This window comes from Lachancea lanzarotensis, scaffold LALA0S11 (genome assembly GCF_000938715.1).
Source record: "Lachancea lanzarotensis genome assembly LALA0, scaffold LALA0S11, whole genome shotgun sequence".
In the NCBI taxonomy this organism is placed as follows: Eukaryota; Fungi; Ascomycota; class Saccharomycetes; order Saccharomycetales; family Saccharomycetaceae; genus Lachancea; species Lachancea lanzarotensis.
In genome coordinates, this window is record NW_019212889.1 from 397,431 (window position 1) to 410,815 (window position 13,385).

At 45.8% G+C, this 13,385-nt stretch overlaps 7 protein-coding genes and 2 non-coding genes across 9 annotated transcripts, besides 1 other annotated feature; 1 reads left to right on the forward strand and 8 right to left on the reverse strand.

Annotated features, from left to right (window-relative positions):
• Window positions 1-82: 82 nt before the first annotated feature.
• On the reverse strand, window positions 83-478 carry MRP49 (LALA0S11e04280g1_1; the record flags this gene model as incomplete). The annotated part of the gene is made up of 1 exon (XM_022775286.1): window positions 83-478. One exon carries the CDS (start codon window positions 476-478, stop codon window positions 83-85), a length of 396 nt encoding a protein of 131 aa, XP_022630653.1.
• A 457-nt stretch (window positions 479-935) lies between these two features.
• Window positions 936-2,093, reverse strand: TPK3 (LALA0S11e04302g1_1; the record flags this gene model as incomplete). The annotated part of the gene is made up of 1 exon (XM_022775287.1): window positions 936-2,093. One exon carries the CDS (start codon window positions 2,091-2,093, stop codon window positions 936-938), a length of 1,158 nt encoding a protein of 385 aa, XP_022630654.1.
• A 612-nt stretch (window positions 2,094-2,705) lies between these two features.
• LALA0_S11e04324g (LALA0S11e04324g1_1) lies at window positions 2,706-4,529 on the reverse strand (the record flags this gene model as incomplete). Its single annotated transcript, XM_022775289.1, has 1 exon — window positions 2,706-4,529. The coding sequence occupies one exon, from the start codon at window positions 4,527-4,529 to the stop codon at window positions 2,706-2,708; it is 1,824 nt and encodes a 607-aa protein (XP_022630655.1).
• A 410-nt stretch (window positions 4,530-4,939) lies between these two features.
• Window positions 4,940-7,708, reverse strand: MCD4 (LALA0S11e04346g1_1; the record flags this gene model as incomplete). Its single annotated transcript, XM_022775290.1, has 1 exon — window positions 4,940-7,708. The coding sequence occupies one exon, from the start codon at window positions 7,706-7,708 to the stop codon at window positions 4,940-4,942; it is 2,769 nt and encodes a 922-aa protein (XP_022630656.1).
• Window positions 7,709-7,902: 194 nt separating this feature from the next.
• Window positions 7,903-9,696, reverse strand: JJJ2 (LALA0S11e04368g1_1; the record flags this gene model as incomplete). The annotated part of the gene is made up of 1 exon (XM_022775291.1): window positions 7,903-9,696. The coding sequence occupies one exon, from the start codon at window positions 9,694-9,696 to the stop codon at window positions 7,903-7,905; it is 1,794 nt and encodes a 597-aa protein (XP_022630657.1).
• A 212-nt stretch (window positions 9,697-9,908) lies between these two features.
• LALA0_S11e04390r lies at window positions 9,909-9,982 on the reverse strand. The gene has a single exon. It is a non-coding gene; the product is annotated as a tRNA-Asn (tRNA).
• Window positions 9,983-10,078: 96 nt separating this feature from the next.
• Window positions 10,079-10,150, reverse strand: LALA0_S11e04412r. Its single transcript has one exon. It is a non-coding gene; the product is annotated as a tRNA-Glu (tRNA).
• Window positions 10,151-10,340: 190 nt separating this feature from the next.
• Window positions 10,341-10,490: a long terminal repeat.
• Window positions 10,491-11,075: 585 nt separating this feature from the next.
• FMP33 (LALA0S11e04456g1_1) lies at window positions 11,076-11,489 on the forward strand (the record flags this gene model as incomplete). Its single annotated transcript, XM_022775292.1, has 1 exon — window positions 11,076-11,489. One exon carries the CDS (start codon window positions 11,076-11,078, stop codon window positions 11,487-11,489), a length of 414 nt encoding a protein of 137 aa, XP_022630658.1.
• Window positions 11,490-11,784: 295 nt separating this feature from the next.
• On the reverse strand, window positions 11,785-12,828 carry LALA0_S11e04478g (LALA0S11e04478g1_1; the record flags this gene model as incomplete). The annotated part of the gene is made up of 1 exon (XM_022775293.1): window positions 11,785-12,828. The coding sequence occupies one exon, from the start codon at window positions 12,826-12,828 to the stop codon at window positions 11,785-11,787; it is 1,044 nt and encodes a 347-aa protein (XP_022630659.1).
• Window positions 12,829-13,385: the final 557 nt, after the last annotated feature.

A 13,385-nucleotide genomic window follows, 5' to 3' on the forward strand; every position in this document is an offset into this window, starting at 1 on the left:
GGTGGTTGGAGGCAACCGAGAAAGCCTACCTGTACCACAAATCTGGACGGAAAATGCATTGGGATGATTTGAATGGATGCTATTAAAGCTTGACAATGTCTTCTTCGGCAACTTTGACGTGGTCAACCTCGGCCAAAAGAGACTGCATGATTTCGGCTCCTTGCTTGTTACGCATATCTAGTGAGCCCACGGACTGGCCTTCCCTGTCGAGAATCTCCAAAACACACGGAACGCTGGCATTTTTTTTATCGTCGTTTTTCACTCTAGTGACCTGGAAATGCAATTGTGGATTGTAAAACTGTAACGTGGGCATGAACTCACGCCAAAACTTCCTGGCCCCCATGTGTCCATTGTGGTTTTGGCACTGGAACGTCAGATTTAGTCCCGAGTATTTTTCCGCATTTAGAATGATCTGGGACTCCAACGTGGTTGAACTGATTTTGTTGAAAAACTTTAGCTGTCTTGCCACACGCGACATTCTTATATGAATGATTTATAGAGCTCTTGTAGCCTTACCCAGTGGTATCAACGCTGTCCGATAATGTTCACCAGTTCATCGGTGCACATCTAAAATACGCATATTTTTAAAGAAATTAAGTTAAAATTTATCACGATTCACGTTGGAACAAACCATCCTCTAGTTCGTGGGCCTGTTTGTTTGTGGAAACATCTGTAGACTGTACGTCTTTTGGATGTTACATGCCCCAAAACGCTCTCTCCACGAAACATATTTAAGAATTCAACCTTCCAGTAATGCCAGTTTTAACTTTGCTAGACAAGTGATTCTCATCAGCTGGATGATAAATTGTAGCCCTTACCGACATGGTAGCTACAGTTTTCAGTGAGTAGAAGATTATCTGACACCACAAATATCCACCGGATGAGATACCTTGCGAAAAACGATCGCTCATTTCATCGTTATCATCATTATTATTTCAAAACTCCGAGAACAATTCTCTGTGAGTGTCTTCACCATCGCGCCCGTAGGTTATCTCCTCTTCTGGGTATCTATCATACTGAGACGTGTCACCTTGCCCTGCCTGAACAGGAGGCTCATAGGGAGTTTCGATGTTTCTGCACAGCAGTTTCTCCCACACCACCTCACTGAACCATGGATGGTTCTTAACGTCGTCACTGCCATTCTGCAGGTTACCTAATCGTTTGCTTAAATCGCGGGTTATCAGTTTGCTCAACAGATCTTGCACATCGGCTTGAAAAAAAGGCGGGAACTGCAATTCCGCATTCAGAATGTTTTCATAGGTTTTCATGGTATTGGAATCGTAGAAAGGCGTGTAACCAGCCAGCATTTCGAATATTAAGATGCCAAAACTCCACCAATCAACTGATTTATTGTAAGGCTTTGTACTCACCACTTCAGGGGCGATGTAATCTGGCGTTCCGCACAGCGTGAACGTCACGTCTGGCACAAACTTGGCAAACCCAAAATCCGTGATTTTAACATGCCCGTTCTTGTCAAGCAGCACATTTTCGGGTTTCAAATCTCGGTATATGATGTCCAGGGAATGCAAGTATTCCAGAGCCAAACACACCTCTGCAGCGTAGAATTTGGCCACTGGGTTCGGGAACCGCTGCGACTTGCGCAATAGCGAAAACAGCTCGCCACCTTCGATGTAGTCCATGATCATAAACACCTGTTGGTGGTCCTGGAACGTCCCCCACATGCGAATGATAAAAGGGTGAGCCACCACCGAGAGCATGCGCCGCTCGTCGTTGGTGTGTTCCACCTGTTTCAACTTGACAATCGTTTTCTTTTTCAGCACTTTCATCGCGTAGAAACGGCCGTTATGGTTGGACCGCACCAAATGTACCCGGCCAAACGAGCCGGTGCCCAGCGTACGCAAAATGTGGAAATCGTTCAAGTTGTATTTACCAGATGTTTGTCGCGGCTGAAAACTGGGTTTCTGTGCTGCTACATTTTCCAGGCCCAAGGAACTCTTGTCGAGCTGTTCCGATTGCTGGGTATCTTCCCGTGCAATCGGCTCGTGGAAGGACCCCTGTGTCACTTGCGGGCTCAAGACACCCAAGGGCAATTCTTGTAGTGTATCGGACATATCGTTTTCTGCTGAGTCCATCAAAGACGTTTATCCCTTTCGTTTGGTTTTGTTTGGTTTGCTTTGGTCTGGTTTGAGTTTGTCTGTTGCAGCTTCACCGTCGATCCCGAATGCTTGTAATAAGCCCACTCCCCTTACCTTTTGGTGAAGATGACTTTGCGTGTAAAATCTTGGAAAATAGCGCTCTCGTTTCGGAAAAAAGAGTTCCAGATAGCTCTTCGCCCTCAGAAGATAATGGTGCTACTTTCAACTACCACTTCCACCTTCCGAAACCCGTCGGACCTGGATTAAAAAAGTCGTTGGCACTGCTGAAAATAAATGCTCCAAATAATGGTCTTGAGTTCTCAACGGTGGATGCTTTGCGATTGTTAGTTTAGTTGCCAGCGCTTCCCTTTAACATTATAAATTTCCAAAAAATCGTTCTCGTTGAAAATCAAGCTTTCTTTAATTTTTTTTTTAGGTAATGAAAGCAAAACCGACGATTTCGTGTGTAGCGATCAAAGTTGTACTCGCGAGAGTACTCGTAATTCTGAAAACATGACGTAATCCTTTGCGCGTGTTGGACTCGAGTACTAGCGCTTCACCTATGGTATAAGCTGTTACCGATGTAGGGTCTTGATCAACATGGCGGATTCAAGAAGACGACGACAATGAAGCCAGTGTAGGATTATTGTCTTTGGGAGCAATGTCTCCGTTTCTCGAAGTAGGTACGCGTAGTGTTTGGGACGTCGAAGCGCGTCTGTCAGTAGACTTGGAGGCCCCGGGATCAGGATTTGTGTAACCGGCAGAATCGGGTCTTAAAGACATCTGAGACCGTCTACGTAGACGTTCAGGATCAGTGACAGCTTCCAGCGTGTAGCTGACACCTACGGCCAAAGCTGCGGCACAAAGTGGCACGACCATAAACGCCATGGCATGTTCTTTCACCGTCTTGCTATAGACCTGGAAAAAAACAGCTGGGAAAATCAACATTGTAGCACTCCGAACCAAAGCTAAGGCGCCGAAAACCTCTCCCAGCGACGAATGAGTAAAGTACTTGACAGCGGTCGCCTGCACCGTGGGCGAGAAAATGGCACTGACGTTCTGGAAACACGCGAACAAAATCATCGAATATCCACGCCGGTCGCCCACAGCCGCCGCAGCTATCGAAGTCGTTATAGAGATCATTGCCACACGCATAGAGATCAGATCGATATTGTCCACTGAGTTATCCAACCGTGTGTGGCGTTTTTTGAGCCAGACAAGCAGTAATGGGGCAAATACCAAAAGAATCAAAGTCCGACCGATTCCCACAAGTGACATGAAGTATCCCAATGTCACAGACGTCCAGTGATATTTGTAGGTGCCGAACAACACCATGGGCCCCATGATGGCCGCTGTCGACATCATGTAACAGACATCCATACCGATCAGCGCGAGAACGCTGCGGCGGGCCACAAGTGAGCCATCCGCAGATGGTGGAAGCCACAACTTTTTCAAAGGCGACAACAGGTCCAAAAACATCACCATGTGGTAGCGACCACGGTTATGGAGCGAGCTCGAAGACGTGTTCGACAAAATCGAGTCAAAGCTGCGGCGACGGTCTTGGGCTTTGAGTTGACTGTGTTCCAACGCCTGTGCATGGCGAGACTCCACCAACCCAAATGTAACGAATAGAATGCATCCCAAGACCAAGACCGCTGCAAAAATAAACGGAGCAAAATTGTTGTTGTTGGAAAGTCTGACCACAGCAGATCCTACCAGAGGCCCTGTACCCATAGTCCCATATATGGTACTCATCAGAAAGCTAAGGGCCATTGTACGCGATGCAGGGTCCGTGCAATCAGCAAGGTAACTATTTCCCGTTGCAATGAGCACCATGAGATCTGCTCCCACCGAGAGTACGCTGTTGGCCAGCATGATGCCAGTCTTGGAAAACGGAGTTTGCGGCAAAATTGTGTACATGATAGCAACGATCGATATTAGACGCACACACCCGATGTACTGTAAGATGGGCTTCCTGCCAAACCGGTCTGACAATTCGCCTAGTTTGCCGGCCAAAAGCGTGCTTACCGTTCCAGCCAAAAGCATCCGCACCGACTGAATCTCCGAAAACACTTTCTGCGCCTGTGCCATGTCGCACACTCCATCCCGCATAGCCACTTCACACGTCTTTTCCACTGACATCACAATAGTCGGCGAAAGTATCAAACTTTCTGCAAAAGTCAACAATCCAATCACAAAGCACAAAATCTCAACTCCCGGTTTACGCCAACCAAAACGGGTGTGGTGTCTTTGGCTTTCCTTGAACCACCGACCCTCATTAGTGTCCACTGAATCGCCATTATTGATTGTGTTGGCTAAGATTGCTTCACCGGTATGTTCCACGGCAGTCTCCAATCCTTCCAAATCAGGTCCCAGCAACGCCGAAACCTCATCAGACTCATCTGAGACTCTTTGAGTCTGAGCTTCTGCCATTTGTTGTTGTCGATGTGTTTTTGACGATTTGTCGATTTGAATCTGTCAATCAAGTAAACTTGATGAGAATGGGAACCTTGCCAGTTATTAACGATATTGGTTAAAGATCAACGACAAACAAAAACACGGTAGTTTCAATATCGCGACAGCCACCAGCTAGGATTTATGTATAAACCGATTTAATTTGATCTCGTTGTCAATTCGGGGTGTGAGATTGTCTCTTTTCTCGGCGATGGGATGGCCGGTTTATTACGCAATTTGAGTTCAGAGTCTCGTAATCAATGTCTCCCTTTGAAAAAAATATAGCGGGGCTACTAACGTCCGTTTGTCGTACTGGCTCCGTGGAACATAGTCAAGTTTACCGAACCTAAATGGTTGCGCAGTGTCCTTTGCTGCCTTCTGTTGTACGTTCATTGGGACTTTTTTTGTTTGTCCGTAAGATGCAGGGAAACATTTCTCAGCAGGATGTGGCTAATCAATTCCAGAAGCAACATAGCAAGCGAGGAGAGAATGGCCAAGCAATAATTGGAAATTGTGACACCTATGTCCAGCCAACTGCCCTCAGTCTTTAGCAAATAGAAAAATTGCAACGACAATATGTCACTGGTGCAAATAATCAAGGATGAAATGCTGTAGTCTCTGATGCGTAGCTTCAGGTTCAAAATTCCGAGACCCGTAGATAGCGTGATGTAGGGTAGGATCAGCTTCACCATCAAAAGGGCACCCATGGGGAATGGGTCGAAAACTGGCATCAATCTATAAACGGAATCGAGCGAGAAAGAAGAGATGGAGGCCACGTTACCGGTGCCGAAAAACGCAACCTGCATGAGGAAAAATCCAATAGTTGAGACACGTAGAAGTTGTAACCAATTTTGAGGAGCAGTGGATGCGTCTCTTAGAGATTTTATGTCTGACTCAATTTCGATCCACTGGTAAATGTAGGCAGTGAAGAAAAAGTAGAAAAACGACTCAAACGAGATCGTGAGAATGATAAACGCAGGCGCAAATGTCAAGTAGATGGTCAGCATCCTGACCCTGTAGTCCTGGTTCATTTTCGGGTAGTGACACAGAGGCATTCCCACCAAGGAAACGAAGAATACCAACCAGCCTGCAATTTGCGAGTCCCGCGGTAGTCCCTCCCGATTCTGCAGCGAAACCACAGATTTATTGGTTATTGCAACCATTGCGACAATAAGAGCGATCTGAACTAGGAACAACGTGGACGTGTAACGCTGAACACTGGATCGTACGCGATAAATTCCCCATAGTCCGCTCAAGACGATCATCGCACTTGCCGCGTTGATTTGCAACAAACTCTCCATTTTCACTGCATCAAACAAGGTGAAAACTGATATACAGCCGCTTGTGAGCAACCAAATTAAGTTCTGGCGGAAACCGCGGACACCACATGCCCAGGGATAGAACCCAAGCGCAATGAATGTGGCGGTGAAAATCCATCTCTTGAAAAAACCATAGACAATGCTTTCGTAAACACTCAAGACCGCCACAACGGCGCTGATTTTCTTGTTCATTGAAAGACCCTTGAAAAATTCCTCAAAACCATCACTTAAAATGACCTTGCTTCTGAATATCTGACTCCAAAAGAATAACGGGAACATCAGGTACATGTAAAAATTGAACGGAGACTTCTGGTAGTAGAGTGTGTAGTTCAAAACAACAGTCAAGGTTGCAAAGACTGTGTAATGGAAAACTGAAGCTTTCACTTCGTAATCTTTTGTTAAAATGAATAGTCTCAAGAACAAAACGAAGGAGTATGTGATCCAACCGACAAAACCAAACGTCACAATAGTCCTTGTAAATTGCCTGTTGTAAGTCGTCAAATAGTAAAGTGCCTCCAATGTGTTGGTCATCAATTCCTCTGTCAATTGAATAGCCAAGGGCTCCGAGGCAAGATCTCCTAGAGATACGCGATCAATCAGTTTCTCGATTTCTTGCTGGTATTCAAGTGGTGACTTCAGATCGAATTTGCTATATCTTTTGTAAAAAAACTGCGAAGCGACAACTTCCTCTTCCTTTACTAGATATTGCTCCAGAATGCTTCTAGCGTTGGCGTAAAGAGCTTTCAGTTTCTGTTCTTCAGAGCCGTCGATGTAGGCCAAAGGCAATTCACCCACTGAGTTCACGGGATAATCAGCGCCAATCAGGAAAGACATTAATGATGCTATGTCTGCTTGTTTCACATCGTTTCTGTTGATATGAGAAAGATTCCAACCCTGAGTATAGTTATCGTGAACGGGGGTGGTGTTTATGAGAGGTTTTTTGATTCCTGGTCCCCAAGCTACGAGTGGTGTTCTCGTGTTATTGGGATGGCCATCACCATGGGATCCAAATGCACTCATCCCATGGTCAGCGGTGAAAATAAATGCGGTGTCATCGTCACCAAAAAACTCATGGACCTTTGGCACCAAACTGGCCAATTGTGTATCAATATACTTGGCATTATCATAATACTCTGCGGAATACGGACGGTAAGAATGACCCGCAGTATCACAACCCAGAAGGTGGAGAAAAAAGACATTTCCTTCCTGTCTTATCTCCTCGTTGAGCTTGTTGTCGACGGTAGAGTTGTAGAAGAGGTCATCGAGTTTTTTGAATACAAAAGCATCCAGTTCGATCGAAGATTGCGTGAAGTCCTCAAACTCGTGCCCATACATCCAAGTGTCAATTTTATTGGCGTCTGAGGCCCCCTTTTGAAACATTGGTAAAATATCTGGCGAGCCAAAAGAGTACGTGTGTCTTGACTGGTTGAAAAAACTATCAAAATCGACAGGATTTTCTTGCCATCCTTTTGTCACGGCACTTACGTCTTCGTAGAACCCAGCAATCATCGCCACATGGCCTGGCCGTGACTCTGTTGGCATTCTGGTGTGTGAGACACCGTAGGTTCCATTGTTTTCCACGATAGATCTGATATACGGTGCCAGGTGTGCAGTTTCTCCAGTGACCGGATGTGTAATTTTCTCAAAAACCGTATCGGCGCGCAAGCCATCGCCAACCACTAAAAACAGCCGTTTTGCTGGCGGTTGGTCTGTGCTCTGGTGTGCTTTCATACCATGGACAAGCGGCGACACGAAATAGATGTCAAAGATTGACCATAAATAAAAGAAATGGAACAAGATTCCAACCACCACAAAGGTGATTCTTTGCTTACTCCACATAGTTCTGATTGAGGAAAGCTCGTGCTGAGAGGTCAATTGGAACCAGAACAGCTGCTGGCGTCTCTTTCGAGGTTCACCAATTGGGTTTATATACACGTACGCGTTTAGAAATCTAATTCTGACCTTGTAGGATATCGCTCTTGACGGCTCATCGCCAGTAGACCACCCCAACCAAAATGGCATCTTGTGTATCCTCATCGGTGTCCAACATGATAAAATGAATCCATGAGTGTACTGAACTTTTCTGCTACCACTTGCTGCCGGTTTTGTAATTCTTGTAATTTTTCTGTTACTTTGACATCGTACGACTTGGCCTGTAGAAGTATCACCTTGTTCTCGACGCGAGTGAGCCGATCCTTGAAAAGATCATCTGCTGTGGCTCGTGTTGAGAGTACATCCAAAAGTCTACGCTTAAGATTGTTGGCTTGGCTGTGGAAAACTCGTACCAATTCCGTCATCCGTACTAGGTCCTGATTAGTTATGACGTGGGTCTCATGCAAGATCGGCTCCATGGGTAAGACCAGGTTAGGGATAGCCATGTCCATTCCTAGCTCATGAACAGAAAGATGCTCCACTTTGTATATTCGCGGCAGCGATTCGTTCACGGGCCGAGAGAGGCCCTCATAAATTGGTCCGTGAGCGTGAACACTTTCAGAATTCTGCCTTTGAGTTCGAGTGTAGCTGTGGTCCTGTGAAGCGTTCCGCTCTGTTTTGAGTCTCTTTACCCGTACCCCGTCAAGCATTTCGCTCACTTGTTGCATGTCAAACAGCTCCTCGTCATTGGGAAGCACCGTCTCTAATTCACGCAGCCTCAAATCGGAGCCTCTAGTGAAATCCAATGCATTTGGAGTAGCTTTGGTATCTCCTGGCCGCTTGAGCGGATTCACTTCTCGCTGTCGGCTCGCGTCGTCGTTCAGTTGTGAATGTGTCGTTCCCTTTTCAAATACCTTACTCACAGGCGGAACCTCTGCTTTGGCTTTTGCCTCTGTTGGCTGCTCAGTCTCCTCGCGAGTTATGATATCTTCGGGATCGTGCTTGACCTTAACGTCGTTGAATTTTTTCAAGAGGTTTTTGATGTCTTGTAAAGTGTTTGCACCTGTATTGGGCTGGTTTTTTACGGGCGATGTGGATCTTCTTTGTTGCTCTCTTTCGTGACGCGTGGTCCTAGCATAATGCCGTTCGTGCTGATTTGAAAAGGGAGAAGAGCACGAAATGTTCCCGCGGTTGTTATCAGTGCTCAGCTTTGTTCTTTTTCCCTCATTAGCCATAGAATCTGGTAAATCTTGTGCGGGTCGGGCATCGCTCTTCAGACCTTGCGTAGTGGCTGGGAAACTGGAGTTGTGAGTTGAACCCCTCACTTTCGATCCCTTATTCCGTTCAGGCTCTGGACGCTGGTGCTGGTAGCTCTTAGCCTTGAATGTGCTGTCCTTTCCATTCCTGGTTTTGGCGGGAGAAGATCTCATGGCATCTGGATTTGTCTTTCCACCTTCATTTTCAACCCCGAATCCGTACGGTTGTTGTTCGTACGGTTTACTTTGACGCGAAAATGAGGTTTGAGGTGAAAAATGGCTGAAGCTAGCGGGTTTATCAACACTTTCGTGAGGTGTTCTTGCGGAATTCGTTCGAGGCATAGGCTTCTGAGGCGAAGATGTAGGTGTTCGAAAATCGCGATCACTCGTACTAATTTTCCCTGCTACCGCTGAAACCATTGAGGACAGTCTGCAAGCTTTCGGTACATATGTGTGAAGCCCCTTTGAAATCAGTTTCCGATTGTAATCTTGTCGTTTCTGCTTGTCGGCCAGCACCGATTGAGCGTGGGAAACCAGTTTGAACATCTCGGCTGCACCACTTGATTTGTTCTTGTCAGGGTGTATAGCTATTGCTATTTTCCGGTAGGCCTTCTTTATCTCTGCTTCTGAAGCATCGGTAGTTAATCCCAAAACCGAGTAATACGTGGTTTGATCTAGCCATTCTTCTTGTCCTACCATGTTCGAAAGGTTTCAGAGAACACCTCGTCAGTCTCAATTGTCAATCGATGAGTCCAAGATGAATATTAAAAAGAAGATGATAGAGCGCGGCCCTAGCGCGTCAAGAAACGTAGTGTATTTGCAAGCTCATCTCATCGTGATGCGTTTAGCCCGAAATTGTTCGATTGTAAATAGACGTGATATTTAACAAAGGCCTAAAAAAATAATCGAAGCGACCTCGGTGAGGATTGAACTCACGATCTTGCGATTAACAGTCGCACGCCTTAACCAGCTTGGCCACGAAGTCCCTGAAATTTGATGAAAGGTGAAAAAAAGCATCTGTACATACGCCTATTATTAACTCACGTGTGTGCAGAAGTGCCTTTGGGAAAAACAAAAAATTCTCCGAAGCGGGGAATCGAACCCCGATCTCCACGGTGAGAGCGTGATGTGATAGCCATTACACTACATCGGATTGTTGTTGAAATGTCATGAATAACACATGACAATAAGATAACCAAAGATCACAGATGAAGACATTCTGTCTAAAGTCTAAGAGAAGACAACAAGACTGAGAATGGAGGCTGTTGAGTCCCAGAAGTCTCAGGTCTAGGCTATGAACATGTCAGGAATACGACCATGCAGAGATAGAGACACAAGGTATAAAAGACGAGCATGACATGCTTGTCTTACGGTTATCTTATATGCTAAAGAAAGCAAGTAGAGAATCATAAGTAAACATTGAACAAGTGTTTGAATCATTATTATATCCGCTTGGGTATAATAGAAGTTATCGCTAAGTCCCACCTCTACTTCGGATCGATTATCCGGGACCGTAGCATAACATGAAAGTAGAGAGGTTTCAAGATTAATATCAAGGTTTTTAGGTCACGAGTATGGACCTGCTTGGTGAACAGATGTTTGTTTGCATCGCGACGAATGTAACTTGGGCACTGGAAAACAATGCGGGAAGCGCATTTTCAAACGAGCATTATTTACCGCTTCAAACCAACATATAACATTTGTTTATTCTTTTATACTTTACATTTACAATTTTGGATGCAATAACGAACTTTTGCTTGCGTTTTACAATATTATTAGATTCTTCGGTATGGCAACAAACGTCTAAAAAAAAACAGCACCGGTTGCTGATACGTCCAGGATTACCCCACGCCTAATAGCAGGTTTGCAACAAATCTTAGGGGTTCATAAGAGGGGATATGTCAAAGGTCTGAATAATCTGCCTTGTATCCGCAGCTTTTTCTCCCGCGTCAGTTCTTTTCAAATAATTTACATTGGACAACTATATAAAGTACGGACAAAGAGTTACACTGGGGCTCAAAGAGATAACTGGTCCAACTAGTTTCAAATCGGCATCACAAACTTCAAGTTAAGCAGAAATGTCAAGTGGTAAACCGTTCAAGCTTCCCTTTGAAGTTTCCAAACGAAACCTTTGGTCTAACGTCGCGATAAACTCTGCGTTCGGTCTAGGTATATATTTCCTATACAAGGACTACACGAGTAGCGGTCACAAGCCAATAAGTGAACGGGCAACCAGAACCGTGAACCAAGAGCTTCCTGACCCTATCACACAGACACCCATTAATGTCCAAGGACCCTTTGCACGTAGAAACATCTCCTACAGAGAACTATCATTTGCTACTGTAGGGTACGGATTCGTAATGCAACTGGCCAATATGGCGCACGTGACGTACGGCAGAAACTCATTGTTCTACAAAGCAGGTCTAGCGTCAGTATTCTTATATCCACCTCTACTGTACTATTTGTACAAGGCTCGAGAGCCAATTCAGTAGTAATACAACCCTGCATATAATCCATGTGTAGCTAGCTAATGAACATTATCAGAATATCTGGTTAGTGACGCTAAAAAGCAGTTAAAACATATAATCTTTATAAGAAAAGAACTAGTGTACATGTACTTGAATGAATATGGTCTCCTGTAACCTGGGAGCCAAAACCTGAACACAATTGGCAACGCAAATTGTGTTACGAACGAAAGAATCGATGAGCCGCGTGGGCGAAATTGTTAAAAAAGATGAATCGTGATGCATTTCTGAATTGGGAGTGTGGAACTATGCCCAGTTTGGTTTAACAGTCGATTAGCTCGATAACTTCCAAGTGGACTGGAGCACATTGAGAACCAATGGACTCGTCGTACAAGTTGTAGAAGCTACCCGATAGACATTGGTAGAAAACATCGTGTTCACCGATGGCTAAGTTACCTTGTGGGGTAATAGCCCAACCAGCGGCGTAGATGGCACCAGCTTGTGGAGGAGGACCGTCAAATTGGAATTGTCTGTTGGCAACGATGGAACCGATTCTTCCCTTGGAGTCCTTTAGCATACCGTTGTCCAAAGTCATGGATAGAGAGCCTTCAGCCTTGCAAGAAACGGCAGACACGAAGGAAGAAGCGTCAGAAGTGGAAGCTGGAGAAATCGAGGCAGAAGTGGAAGAGGCCTGGACTTGACCGTCATGGATCTGAGAAGCACCGCTCAAAGTAGTGGCGTTGGCAGAAGTAGCCTGGATCTGACCGTCACCGATCTGGGAGATGGCTGGGGCAGAAGGCTTCAAAGTGGTGGTAGTGGCCTGAATTTGACCATCACCAATTTGAGAAATGGCAGCGGCAGAGGACTTTGGAGTAGTGGTGGCAGTGGTAGCCTGGATTTGACCATCACCGATTTGCGAGATGGCTGCAGCGGTGGACTTTGGAGCAGCGGTAGAGGTGGTAGCCTGGATTTGACCGTCACCGATCTGGGAGATAGCAGCGGCAGAGGACTTTGGAGAAGTGGTGGCAGTGGTAGCCTGAATTTGACCGTCACCAATTTGTGAGATAGCGGCAGCCGAAGATTTTGGAGTAGAAGTGGCAGTAGTAGCCTGGATCTGACCGTCACCGATCTGCGAAATAACGTCTCTCTTAGCGTGGTCGGAAGCGGTGGCAGCGCTCAAAGTGGACACAGAAGAGGTGATTGGCACCACGGCAATACCAAAAGTCTCAGAGTACGCGGTGAGGGCACCGGAGTAAGTGGCAGTAGGAGTCAAGGTGCTCCATGGCTCAGAGCCGGTAACGGCGGCAGAGGCAGAGGAGGCTAGAGCCGCAGCGGCGGCCAAAACGGTGGTGGATTTGTATTGCATTGCGATGTGATGTGTTGGGATGAGTAGTGATGATTGATGGGATGCTAAGAAAGAAGAGATAAAGTTGACAAGACAGATCAGGATTACAGAACTGATTTAACGCAGATATATATACGCATTGAAGTGATGCAAATGGCCTAATTGGCAAGGCTTGGTTGTGTGTGATTTGAAGCGAATGAATTTCGAGCTAAATCGCAGAAAACATAGTGAGCGGGTTGGGCTTGCTGTGGGAATGGAAGGAAGGTGGGCCAAAAAAAAAAAAGATCAGAGCGCTTGGTGCAATTATGTTCGAGAATGTGACAAGATCAGCCGGGCTTGGTGCTGGGTTATTACAGATTGATTGATGGTTGGGTTAGTACTGCAAGTTCTGGACTCTGTAGGCCTAGAAGCGGGGATGGCCCGATCAATATGAATGAGGTAAAGTGTGGAGGTGGGCGTTCCACCAGCCATGTTAATTTTGCAATACATGGCGAGTACGGGTGGGCGAGTACAGGGCAGATGAGCAAGACAGGTGAGCAAGACGGGTAACGCACGGATACAAATTAGAAAGTCTAGGA